We start from the raw sequence: 13,196 nt of genomic DNA on the forward strand, positions 1-13,196 counted from the left end.
GGAAAGAAGCAGTTGCTGTGGTCTATGTGGGTACCAATGACATAGGTAGAACAAGGAAACAGGTTCTGCTGAGGGAATTTGAGCAGCTAGGGAATAAATTAAAAAGCAGAACCAAAAAGGTGGTAATCTCTGGATTAGTACCTGAACCACCTGCAAATTGGCATTGTGTCAAGAAGATTAGAGAGTTAAATATGTGGCTCAAGGATTGGTGTGGGAGAAGTGGGTTTGAATTCATGTGAGATTGGCACCAGTACTGGGGAAGGAGGGAGCTTCACCAATGGGACGGGCTCCACCTGAACCGTGATGGGTCCTGGATCCTAGCAAATCGCATAACTGGGGCAATGGATAGGGCTTTAAACCAAATAGTAGGGGGGTGGGTTCAACAGATTAAAGCAGCATGGATGAAGTAATAGAGGAAGAGTGTGGCTAAAGATAAAGACAAAGCAAAAGATAAAAAAAGAGAAAAGTAAAGAAAGGACAAGTGCAAAAGAGAAAAAGATACAAGATTTTAAAAGCACAATGAGTGTAAGGGCACTTTATCTGAATGTCTGTAGCATTCGAAATAAGATCAGTGAAACTGTGGCACAAATTAGTACAAATGGATAAGATTTAGTGGCCATTACAGAAACGTGGTAGCAGGGTGGAGAGAATTGGGAATTAAATATCCAAGGATATCAGGTGATATGGAAGGATAGGCAGGAATGTAAGGGAGGTGGGGTAGCGCTCTTAATTAAGGAAGAGATCAGGGTGATTGTGAGAGATGCTACAAGATCTAAGGAGTGGAATGTTGAATCCACCTTCATAGAGATTAGGTATAGTAAAGGAGAAAACAAAATCACTGGTGGGAGTTACTTGAAAAATATGTTATTTATGACCAGCAAGAAATAACAGACCTACTCAACTGTAACATCAGCTGATTGTCAAAATCTATGAATTTTCACAGTAAGTTTAGGTACCATGTTACCAACTTCACCACAAAAATATGTTAGACAATTTCATGCCAATTTCAATGGGACCAAAAAGGTGACAAGATGTTTGTAAGAAGTAGAATCTTTGTGGATAGAATTAAGAAACTACAGGGGTAAAAAGACCCTGATGGGAGTTATATACAGCCCTCTGAACAGTAGCCAGGATGTGGGCTACAAATTACACTGGGACATAGAAAAGGCATGTCAAAAGGGCAATGTTATGATAGTCATTCAAAATACAGGTAGATTTGGAATATCAGGTTGGTGCTGATTTTGGATCCCAAGAGTGAGTATTTGCAGAATGCCTATAAGATGGTGGACCATGCTTGTACTTATTGAATCGAATTGACTTTTTTAACTTACATCCTTCACATACATGAGGAGTAAAAATCTTTATATTACATCTCCATCTAAATGTGCAATGAGCAATTCATATTCATATGTAATAAATAAATAGTATGCACAGCAGGACAGTCAATATAACACAGAAATACAATTGTATCAGCATGAGTTATCAGTCTGGTGGGCTGGTGGAAGAAGCTGTCCCGGAGCCTGTTGATCCTGGCTTTTATGCTGTGGTTCCTTTTCCTGGATGGTAGCAGCTGCTGGAACAGTTTATGGCTGGGGTGACTCATGTCCCCAATGATCCTTTGGGCCCTTCTTACACATCTGTCTTTGTTGATGTCCTGAATAATGGGAAGTTAACATCTACAGAACCACTGAGCTTTCCGCACCACTCTCTGCAGAATCCAGCAATTGAGGGAAATACTGTTCCCATACCAGGCAGTAATGCTGTCAGTCAAGATGCTCTCAATTATGCTCCTGTAGAAAGTTCTTAGGGTTTAGGGGCCCATACCAAACTTGTTCAACCGTCTGAGATGAAAGAAGCACTGTTGTGCTTTTTCCACCACACAGCCGGTATGTACAGACCACGTGATGTGTATGCCAAGGATCTTTTTCCCAGGGCTGAAATGGTTGCCACAAGAGGACACAGGTTTAAGGTACTAGGGAGTAGGTACAGAGGAGATGTCAGGGTTAAGTTTTTTTACTCAGAGAGTGGTGGGTGGTTGGGATGGGCTGTTGGTAACGGTGATGGAGGCGGATATACTAGGGTCTTTTAAGAGGCTTTTAGATAGGTACATGGAGCTTAGTAAAATAAAGGGCTATAGGTAAGCCTAGTAATTTTTAAGGTAGAGACATGTTCAGCACAACGTTATGGGCCAAAGGGCCTGTATTGTGCTGTAGGTTTTCTATGTTTCTAACTTAAAGCTGTTCACCTCCCAACCTCAAATCCATTGAGGTCAATAGGGGTCAGCCTATCTCCATTACTCCATGTGGTCCTCAACCAGCTCTTTTGTTTTTGTGACATGAGGGAGTTATTCTGGATTGGGTGTTATGTAATGAACCAGATTTGATTAGGGAGCTTAAGGTAAAGAAACCTTTAGGAGTGAGTGATCATATTATGATAGAATTCACCCTGCAATTTGGCTGGCAGTAGCTAAAGTCAGAAATATCAGTAATATAATGTAAAGGTAATTACTGAGACATGAAAGAGCAGCTGTCCAAAGTTGATTGGAAGGGGACACTACCAGGGATGATGGCAGAGCAGCAATGGCTGGGTTTCTGAGATCAATTTGGAAGGTGCAGGATAGATACATCCCAAAGAAGTAGTAGTATTCTAAAGGCAGGATGATGTAACTGTAGCTGATAAGGGAAGTCAAGGCCAACAAAAAATGCAAGAATGAGTGCATATAATAGAGCAAAGATTAATGGAATATTAGAGGATTGGGAAACTTTAAAAAAAGTTGGCAAAATAAAGAGTAAAAATGAGGCAAGAGTAGATATTGGACTACAGGTCAAGGTCTGAAGGTAGGTAAGTCACCTGCACCAGATGGACTACAGCACAGCATTTTGAAATAGATTGTGGAGGTTTTAGCAATGATCTTTCAAGAATCAATAGATTCTAGCATGGTTCTGGAGAACTGGAAAATTGCAAATGTCACTCCACAGAAGGAAAATTATAGTCAGTTAGCCTGACTTCAGTGGTTGGGAAGGTGTTAGTGTCAATTGTTAAGGAGGTGGTTTCAGCATACATGAAGGCACATAATAAAATAGATCAAAGACAATGGCTTTCTTAAGGGAAAATCTTGCTTGACAAATCTGTTGGAATTCTTTTTGAGGAAGTAACAAGCAGGATAGACAAAGGAGAATTGATTGATGTTGTGTACTTGGATTTTCTGAAAGCCTTTGACAAGGTGCCCATGCAAGGTATTACCAGAAAGCTACTAGTATGGATAGAGCAGTGGCTGATTGGTAGGAGGTTAGTGTGCTAATAAATGGAGGAGGTCAGAGAGCCTTTTCTGATTGGTTGCCAGTGGATAGTGGTGTTCCACAGGGGTCAGTGCTAAGACCGCTTCCATTACATTGTATGTCAATGATTTGATGACGGATTTGATGACTTTGAGGCAAAGTTTGCGGACAATATGAAAATAAGTAGAGGTACAGGCAGTGTTGAGGAAGCAGGAAGGTTGCAGAGAGGGGCAGAAAATGTTTAGAAGCAAGATGTTCTTATGCAGGATCTTCTAAATGTTAACTTACAGGCTGAGTTGGTGGTGAGGAAGGTAAATGCAATGTTAGCATCTACTTCAAGAGGACTAGAATATAAAAGCAAAGATGTAATGCTGAGGCTTTATAAGGCCTTAGTGAGGCATTACTTGGGAGTATTGTGAGCAGCTTTGGGCCCCTTATTTAAGAAAGGATGTGCTAACTTCAGAAAGGATTTTTCAACCTGGAGGTTAGTGAAGAAGGCGAATGCAATGTTGGCATTCATTTCTAGAGGTATGGAATATAAGAGCAGGGATGTGATGTTGAGGCTCTATGAGGGACTTATGAGACCACACTTGGGAGTATTGTGTACAGATTTGGGCTTCTTATTTTAGGAAAGCATTGGAGAGGGTACAGAGAAGATCCACAAGAATGATTCCAGGAAAGAAAGGGTTACCATATGAGGAACGTCTGGCAGCTCTTGGGCTGTATTCCTTGGAGTTCAGGAGAATGAGAGGGGATCTCATAGAAACATTCCGAATGTTAAAAGACCTGAACAGATTAGATATGACAAAGTTATTTCCCATGGTAGGGAATTCTAGGACAAGAGGGCACAGCTTCAGGATTGAAGGACGTCCATTTAGAACTGAGATGCAGAGAAATCACTTTAGCCAAAGGGTGATAAACCTGTGGAATTTGTTGCCACAAGTGGCTGTGGAGATCAAGTCATTGGGTGTATTTAAGGCAGAGATAGATAGGTTCTTTATTAGCCAGGGCATCAAAGGGTATGGGGAGAAGGCAGGGGAGTGGGGATGACTGGAACAATTGGATCAGCCCATGATTGAATGGCGGAGCAGACTCAATGGGCCGAATGGCCTACTTCTGCTCCTATATCTTATGGTCTTACGATTCAGAGAAAGTTCACAAGAATTACTATGGGAATGAAAGGCTTATCCTATGAGGAACAATCGATGGCTCTGGGTCTTTACTCACTGGAATTTAGAAGATTGATGGGGGAATCTCATTGAAACCCATCGGATGCTGAAAGGCCTAGATAGAGTGGATGTAGAGAGGATGTTTCTTATGGTGGGGAAGTCTAATACCAGAGGACACAGTCTCAGAATTGAGGCGTCCATTTGGATGGAGAATAGAAGGAATTTCTTTAGCTAGAGGATGGGGAATCTGTACATTTAATTACCACGGGCAGCTGTCTAGGCCAGGTCAATGGGTGTATTTAAGGCAGAGGTTGATAGGTTCTTGAAGTCAGGGCATGAAAGGATATGGAGAAAAGGGGATATGAAAGGATATGGAAAAAAGGATATGAAGAATGGAGTTGAGAAGGAAATGGATCCATCATGATGAAATGGTGGAGCAGACTCGAAACGTCCTGATTCTGCTGCTGTGTCTTATGGTCTAAAAACCATTCAGCTTTACAAGCCAAAACAGAATACTTAAATTGAGACCCATGTACAAAAGCTATACATGTTTTATCTAATTAACCCCTTCAGTAATATATAGTGTACTTGATTAACCAACTTTTGTTTGTGGTTGCTAAGGCCAAGTTGAATGCCAAGGTCAAGCAAGGAGATAATGCAGAATCTTTATAAGACACTAGTCAAGCTGCACTTGGAGTATCGTCAATAGTTTGGGGTCCCATATCTCAGAAAGGATGTGTTGTCATTGGAGAGAGTCCAAAGAAGGTTCACGAGGATGATTCCAAGAATGAAGGGGTTAACATATGAGGAGCGTTTGGCAGTTTTGAGCCTGTACTCACTAGATGCAGGGGCTATCTTATTGAAACCTACCAAATGTTGAAAGGACTTAGGGTGGATGTGGAGAGGATATTTCCTATGGTGGGGGTATCCAAAACTAGAGGGCCCAGTCTCACAATTGAGGGGCAACCTTCAAGAACAGAGATAAGGGGGAACTTTTTAAGCCAGAGAGTAGTGTATCTGTGGAATGCTCTGCCACAGACCGTGGTGGAGGCCAAGTGCGTGGGTATACTTAACTTGGCAGTTGATCATTTTCTGATCGGTCAGGTCATCAAAGGATGTGGTGAGATGTCAGGTGTAAAGGGTTGAGTATGATCCAGGATCAGCCATGACGGAATGGCAAAGCAGACTCAATGGGCTGAATGGCCTAATTCTGCTCCTATGTCTTATGGTCACTTGCAGTATTGCATAAGTATTGCCTGAGGGCAAAAAGCAATAAATTAACCCTGGAAATAAGACTATGATTTAAAAAGATATTATAAAGTGTAAAGGTGCAAGATACAGGAATAAAAGAACTTTACAATTGTGAAGGATTGTGTATTAAGAGCTTCAGAATAATGCTTTGCAACATTACTTCAAAATGTAAAAAAATTCTTCAATGAGCCTTGAATAATGTATTTTTTAAAACAAAGCAAAAGGCACTTACCAGGTCTAAGCGTATATAAGCCTTTAACTATATTTGCCATGGTTGAAGGAGTGATCTTAAATGGAGTTGACTGAGCTTCTATTAGTAAAGCTGAAACAAATTTTAAAAAGATAATATTAAGTTAAAGGACAACCATTATTCTTAAATTGTAAATTATCCAAATATTTATTCACTGAGTGAAAGTAACCAATTATATTAATTTTAAACACTCATTCACATCTTGACCTTATTGGCAAGGCTAGAATTTTTAATTCATTGTATGAAAGTGAGGTGCATCTCCTTGATCATAGATGAAGTTATGCCAAGAAGTTTAGACTGTAGCTGTCTTGAAATGCAATAGTAAACTGATTCCAATGTGAAACACTATTGTACTGAAGAGATCAGTTCAAATCAGTTTAATATTGTTTGATGCACTTTTATTGCAACACCAAACAAGGCTGCATTGTAACCTTTCTATTCAGCCATTTCAAATACTACTATAAACTGAATGTTTTCACATTAAAACAACACACACAAAATTCTGGAGGAACTCAGCAAGTCAGCCCCAAAGGTCGTTTACTCTTTTCCATAGATGGTGTCATACCTACTGAGTTCTTCCAATATCTTACGTGTGTTGCTTTGGATTTCCAGCATATGTAGATTTTCTTGTGTTTGTATTCTCATGTTAAAAACTATTTACTTTTTGTTAATCTGTGCAAATTAAGGAGACAATGCCAACTGGGGCATTAAACTGGCAAATACACATTTCATAGCAGTACTCGTCGAGCAAAATTTATAGATGGAAAAGGCAGTTTACTTTGTTTTGTTTATTTCATTCACTTAAGGGATGTGGGCATTGCCAGTTAAGTCAGTATTTATTGCCCATCCCTAGTTGCCCTTGAGAAGGTGGTGATGAGCTGCCTTCTTGAGCTGCTGCAGTCCCTGAGGTGTAGGTACAGCCACAGTGCTGTTAGGGAGGGAATTTCATGATTTTGACCCAGTGACAATGAAGGAACAATTATATGTTTCCAAGTTAGGATGGTGAGTGACTTGGAGGGGTATTTCCTAGAGGTGGTGTTCCAGGTATCTGCTGTTCTCATCCTTCTAGATGGTGGTGGTTGTGGGTCTGGAAGGTGCACTTTGGTGTGTTGTTGCAGTGCACCTTATAGATAGTACACCCTGCTATAACTGTTCGTCAATGGCGGAGGGATTAGATGCTTGTGGAAGGGGTACCAATCAAGTGGGCTGCCTTGTACTGGATGGTGTCAAGCTTCTTGTTAATGGAGCTGTACTCATCCAGGCAAGTGGCAACTAATCCATTACACTCCTGACCTAAGCCTTGTAGATGGTGGACACACCTTGGGGAGTCAGGAGGTAAGTTACATGCGGCAGGATTTCTAGCCTTTGACCTGTTCTGGTAGCCACAGTGTTGTGATGCCATGATGGTGAATGTCAAGGGACGATAGTTAGAGCCTCGCTTGTTGGGAGGTGGTCATTGCCTGGCACTAGCGTGATTCAAATGTTGGCACTTGTCAGCCCAAGCCTGGATACTGACCAAGTCCTGCTGCATTTGGGTATGAACTTTTGTGTGTGGAATGCACTGCCTGAGTCAGTGGTGGAGGCAGATACACTAGTGAAGTTTAAGAGACTACCAGACAGGTATATGGAGGAATTTAAGGTGGAGGGTTATATGGGAGGCAGGGATTGAGTGTCGGCACAACATAGTGGGCCAAAGGGCCTGAAATGTGCTGTACTGTTCTATGTTCTAAATTCTTCACTACCTGAGGAGTCAAAAATGGTGCAGAATATTGTGTAGTCATCTGTGAACATTCCCACTTCTGACCTTATGACAGAAGGAAGGTCATTGATGAAGTAGCTGAAAAAGGTTGGTCCTAGGACACTTCCCTGAGGAACTCCTGCAGTGATGTCGTGAGAATGAGATGATTGACCTCCAACCACTACAATCCCTTCCTTTGTGTCAGGTATGATTCCAATCATATTCCTAATTCCTATTCTCCATTTTAGCTAGGGCACCTTGATGCCATTCTCAGTCAAATGCTGCCTTGATGTTGAGGGCCATCACTCCCATCTCACCTCTGGTATTTAACTCTTTGGTCCATGTTTGGACCAAGGAGGTGATGAAGTCAGGAGCTGAGTGGCCTTGACGGAACACAAACTGGGCATCTGGGCACAAACTGATGAGTAAGTGCTGCATAATAGTACTGTTTTAACTATATACTCTCAAACTCTCTGTATTCATGTTTCATTTATGTTTGCTTAAAAATTAACAAAAAGATTTAAAAAGAAAATAATAGTACTGTTGATGGCCCATTCCATTACTTTGCTGATGATTGGGTGGTAATTGGCTGGGTTGGACTTGTCCTGTTTCGTGTGTACAGGACATACCTGCTTTGCCCCATTTGAACTAAGTACAAATCACCTAACAAAGAAAATTTATTCACATCATTTCATGAAATATAGCAAAGCCCATAAGACTAACATCTCAAGCTTTTTTGAAACATGCATGTTTCATAAAAGGGACATAATTTACACCATCACATATCAAACGTTTACAAAATGCTCTAAAATCAAATCATTCATTTTGAAATGCAGCCACTTATAGAAGTAAGTATGAAGTGCAGAAATATCTGATATAATGATGTTGGACATAAAGCTATTATAAAGTTGCCCAGATGGTTGATATTCTGGAAGAATACTTTAGAAAGAAAACATACAGGTGATCTGGTCAGCTGGAAGAATAAATATTAAATGAAATTCAATCTAGGGAAGTGAGATAACACATTTAAGAAAATGCAATAAGAGAAATCATGACAGGGTCACAGAGAGCTGTGGAGAAATGAGGAAAGCACGACAGGACACTACAGAAAAATGTGGAAAGGATGATACAGTCACTGAGAAGAGTTGTGGAAAAATGAGGAAACATGATGGGTCATTAAAGAGAGATGTGGGTAAACAAGGACAGCATGATGGGATCACAGAGAGGTGTGGGGAAATGAAGACGACGTTAGAGAAAAGTGTGGAAAAATGAGAAGAGCATGACAGGCGCACTGAGAGAGGTATGGAGAAATGAAGAGAGCACAATGGGACCTTAAAGTGAGGTGTGGGGAAATGGGCAAGGACAATGGGACGTTACAGAGAGGTTCGGAGAAATGAGAAAAGCACAACAGGACGTTACAGTGAGGTGTGGGGAAATGAGGAAAGGAAAATGGGACATTACAGAGAGGTGTGGGAAATGAGGAAAGGACAATGGGACGTTACAGAGAGGTTTGGAGAAATGAGGAAGGCACAAAAGGATATTACAGCAAGGTGTGGAGAAATGAGGAAAGTTCGACAGGAACACTGAGAGAGGTGTGGAGAGATGAGGAAACATGACAAGTCATTATAGAGAGGAAGAGAGGTGTGGTAAAACCAGCACAACATTTACATTTCATTTAATTCATAAGACTGAACCCATGTCCACAGTCGGCACTAGAAGCTTGAAATGTTCCAACGATGTCAAGAAGAATTGACAGTTCTTCAAATTCTGTTTCTAAGAATGCAGTTCAACATATCAATGAATGCCTTAATTGAACTAGTTTTAACTTTTTCAGAAACAACAAATTTAAAATCAAAATCTTGCTGCAACACTTCTGAGGGACGCTTTTGTCATAGTTCATAATAGCTGAGTATTGATTGTCATTTTTCATTTCTAGAATCTTTTTATTGGTACATAATCTTCTACAGCTATAAAATGATACAAAAATTCAACAAATTAATATGTATACAATTAATAAAGTTGAAGAAAAAAGAGCTGATCGTAATACGTAAAAATGAAAGAAAAAATTTTATATAAAAGGAAAAGGACGAGAAAAAAAGAACCCCATCTAACTAAGAAAAAAAACCCACTGACTACAAAAAAATAGGGGGGGGAACCCATTAGGAATCAACCCCGGAAGCAATATGTCTTACCATCATCTATATATATATATAGATATAAATATATATATATAAAAAGAAAAAGAATCAACTGCCAATTCATATTTATATAGAATAAGATTGGAAGGGAACCATATAAAATAATTCAAATTAAATGGCAAAAGAGCCCCATCTTCTCTCAAAATCAAATCGGGGATCAAAAGTTCTACTACTAATTTTTTCCAAACTGAGACATAACATTACTTGAGAAAACCATTCAATTAAGGTAGGGACAGAGGTATCTTTCCATTTTAATAAAATAGCCCTTCTTGTCAATAATGTAGCAAATGCAATTACATGTTGATTTGAAGATGAAATACCCTGAATATGATTTGGAACTATTCCAAATAGAACAGTCAATCTATCAGGTTGTAAATTAATTTTCAGAGCTTTAGAAATTGTAGAAAATAAAGATTTCCAAAATAATTTTAATGAAGAACATGACCAGAACATAATGTGACAAAGTAGCTACTTCAGTTTTATACCTATCGCAATAGTTGTCTATACTAGGAAATATTTTAGATGGTCTCTCCTTTGTTAAATAATAACGGTGAACAATTTTAAACTGAATTAAACAGTGATTGGCACATATAGAAGAAGAATTTACGTTTTTCAAAACTTGCAGCCAATCTTCATTAACTAAGGTCATATTACATTCTCTCTCCCAATCTTGTTTAATCTTTAGTGAGAGGTTCTCTTTTTGTAACAAAAATAAATGATAAATTCTGCTATGGTACCTCTCACTAAAGGATTCAACTTCAAAATGGTATCCAACAAATCAGATTCTTGCAAATATGGAAACTTAGATAAATATTGTTGTAAAAAATGTCTAACCTGAAGATTTTGCAGAAAATGTGTATGAGCAAGAGAATATTTGTTAATTAGCTCTTCAAAAGTCATCAATCGACCATCACAAAATAAATCTGCAAAAGAACGAATCCCTTTATTTCTCCATAGGAGAAAAATGGGATCAGTTATTGAAGGTTTAAATAAAAAGTTTCGATATAAAAAACTAGACAACTTAAGTTATTTAAAACTTTAAAAATTGCGAAACTGAAACTGAAATCCATCAGAACTGTTTAATAACAGGGTAAAGATTTAAATTTAAATTTGGAACTTTAGAGAGCTATAAAGGTAATGGAGCTCCTAATGTTGAAGTAATGAAATTGTTCCAGGGAAGGTGGGATCTGTTCCTAAGGGACGGTTTACACCTGAACTGGAGCGGTACTAACATTCTTGCAGGGAAGTTTGCTAGAGCTTCTTGGGGGGGGTTTAAACTAAATTTGCAGGGGGCGGGGATCCAGAATGTGAGAGAGGATAGCGAGAGGAAGAATAAAGGACAGGTGGGGACTACACGGTTCCGGAATTTTAAGTGTGTAGTAGAGGAAGGTGGGGTGGAACAAGTGATAAGGAGCACTCGTGTACAGGGGGATGGTCTGATGGAACATGGAGTTAGATGTGTTGAAAGAATAAGTAAATGTAGGAAGGACAACAAAATTCTAGGGGCGTATAGCCCGATGGGAGTTCGGGGAGCTGGGTTAAGCACAATAGGCAGCGATACAAACAGAGAGAGGAGAAATGGGCTAAAAATTCTATATTTGAATGCACGAAGTGTCAGAAATAAGGCGGATGAGCTTGAAGTTCAGGTGCGAATGGGTAACTATGATGTTGTTGGGATAACGGAGACATGGCTGCAGGGTGATCAGACCTGGGAAATGAATGTACAAGGGTATACGTGCTATCATAGGGACAGAAATGTTGTCAGAGGGGGTGGGGTGGCCCTGTTGGTGAGGAATGAGATGCAGTCCTTTGCAAGGGGGGACATAGGGTCAGGAGAAGTAGAGTCTGTGTGGATAGAACTGAGGAACAGTAAGGGCAAAAGGACTCAAAGGTAATGTCAAATCCTGTTCATTACGCAAGACTAAATCCAGAATAGCCTTGTCCCTGGTCGGCTCCCATACAAGCTGTTCCAAGAATGCATCCCGTAGACACTCTACAAACTCCCTATCCTGGGATCCAGCACCAACCTGATCCTCCCAATTCACCTGCATGTTGAAATCCCCCATAACTACTGCGACATTACCTTTGCCACATGCCAATGTTAACTCCCTATTCAACTTGCACCCAATATCCATGCTACTATTTGGTGGCCTGTAGACAACACCCATTAGGGTCTTTTTGCCCTTACTGTTCCTCTCTTCTATTCACACAGACTCTACTTCTCTGGATCCTATGTCCCCCCTTGGAAAGGACTGAATCTCATTCCTCACCAACAGGGCCACCCCACCCCCTCTGCCCACATCTCTGTCCCTACGATAGCACGTATACCCTTGTACATTCATTTCCCAGGTCTGATCTCCCTGCAGCCATGTCTCCGTTATCCCAACAATATCATAGTTACCCATTCGCACCTGAACTTCAAGCTCATCCGCCTTATTTCTGACACTTCGTGCATTCAGATATAGAAGTTTTAGCCCATTTCTCCTCTCCCTGTTTAAATCGCTGCCTATTGTGCTTAACCCAGCTCCCCGAACTCCCATCGGGCTATACGCCCCTTGAATTTTGTTGTCCTTCCTAAATTTACTTATTCTTTCTGCACATTTAACTCCATATTCCGTCAGACCACCCCTCTGTACATGTGTCCTCCTTATCACTTGTTCTGCCTCACCTTTCTCTACTACACACTTAATATTTCAGTACCGTGTAGTCCGCACCTGTCCTTTATTCTTCATCTCGCTATCCTCTTTCGCATTCTGGATCTCTGCCCCCTGCAAATTTAGTTTAAACCCCCCCCCCCCCCCGAGTAGCACTAGCGAACTTTCCTGCAAGAATGTTAGTACCGCTTGTGTTTCGCTGAACACCTACGCTCATCCGCCAGAGAAAGTAGGATCTCCCAGTAGCCACACATTTAAATTCCACGTCCCATTCCCATTCTGATATGTCTATCCATGGCCTCATCTACTGTCAAGATGAAGCCACACTCAGGTTGGAGGAACAACACCTTGTATACCAGCTGGGTAGCCTCCAACCTAATGGCATGAACATTGACTTCTCTAACTTCTGTTAATGTCCCTCCTCCCCTTACTCCATCCCTGACATATTTGTTTTTTTCTCTCTCTCTCTCTCTCTCTTTGCCCATCACTTTGCCTGTTCTCCATCTCCCTCTGGTGCTCCCCACTCTCCCTTTCTTTCTCCCGAGGCCTCCCGTCCCATGATCCTTTCCCTTTTCCAGCTCTGTATCACTTTCACCAATCACCTTTCCAGCTCTTAGCTTCATCCCACCCCCTCCAGTCTTCTCCTATCATTTCGCAT

General features: G+C 40.6%; 1 protein-coding gene across 2 annotated transcripts in view; it reads right to left on the reverse strand.

Moving 5' to 3' along the window:
• cacul1 (CDK2 associated cullin domain 1) overlaps positions 1-13,196 on the reverse strand; it is a 161,174-nt gene that overhangs the window by 20,117 nt on the left and 127,861 nt on the right. For both annotated transcript variants that reach the window (XM_059947962.1, XM_059947960.1), the window contains exon 6: positions 5,931-6,020. In XM_059947962.1, coding sequence (XP_059803945.1) covers positions 5,931-6,020 — 90 coding nt within the window. The remainder of the gene's footprint in view (positions 1-5,930; positions 6,021-13,196) is intronic.

Source organism: Hypanus sabinus, chromosome 22, assembly GCF_030144855.1.
Source record: "Hypanus sabinus isolate sHypSab1 chromosome 22, sHypSab1.hap1, whole genome shotgun sequence".
NCBI lineage: Eukaryota > Metazoa > Chordata > Chondrichthyes > Myliobatiformes > Dasyatidae > Hypanus > Hypanus sabinus.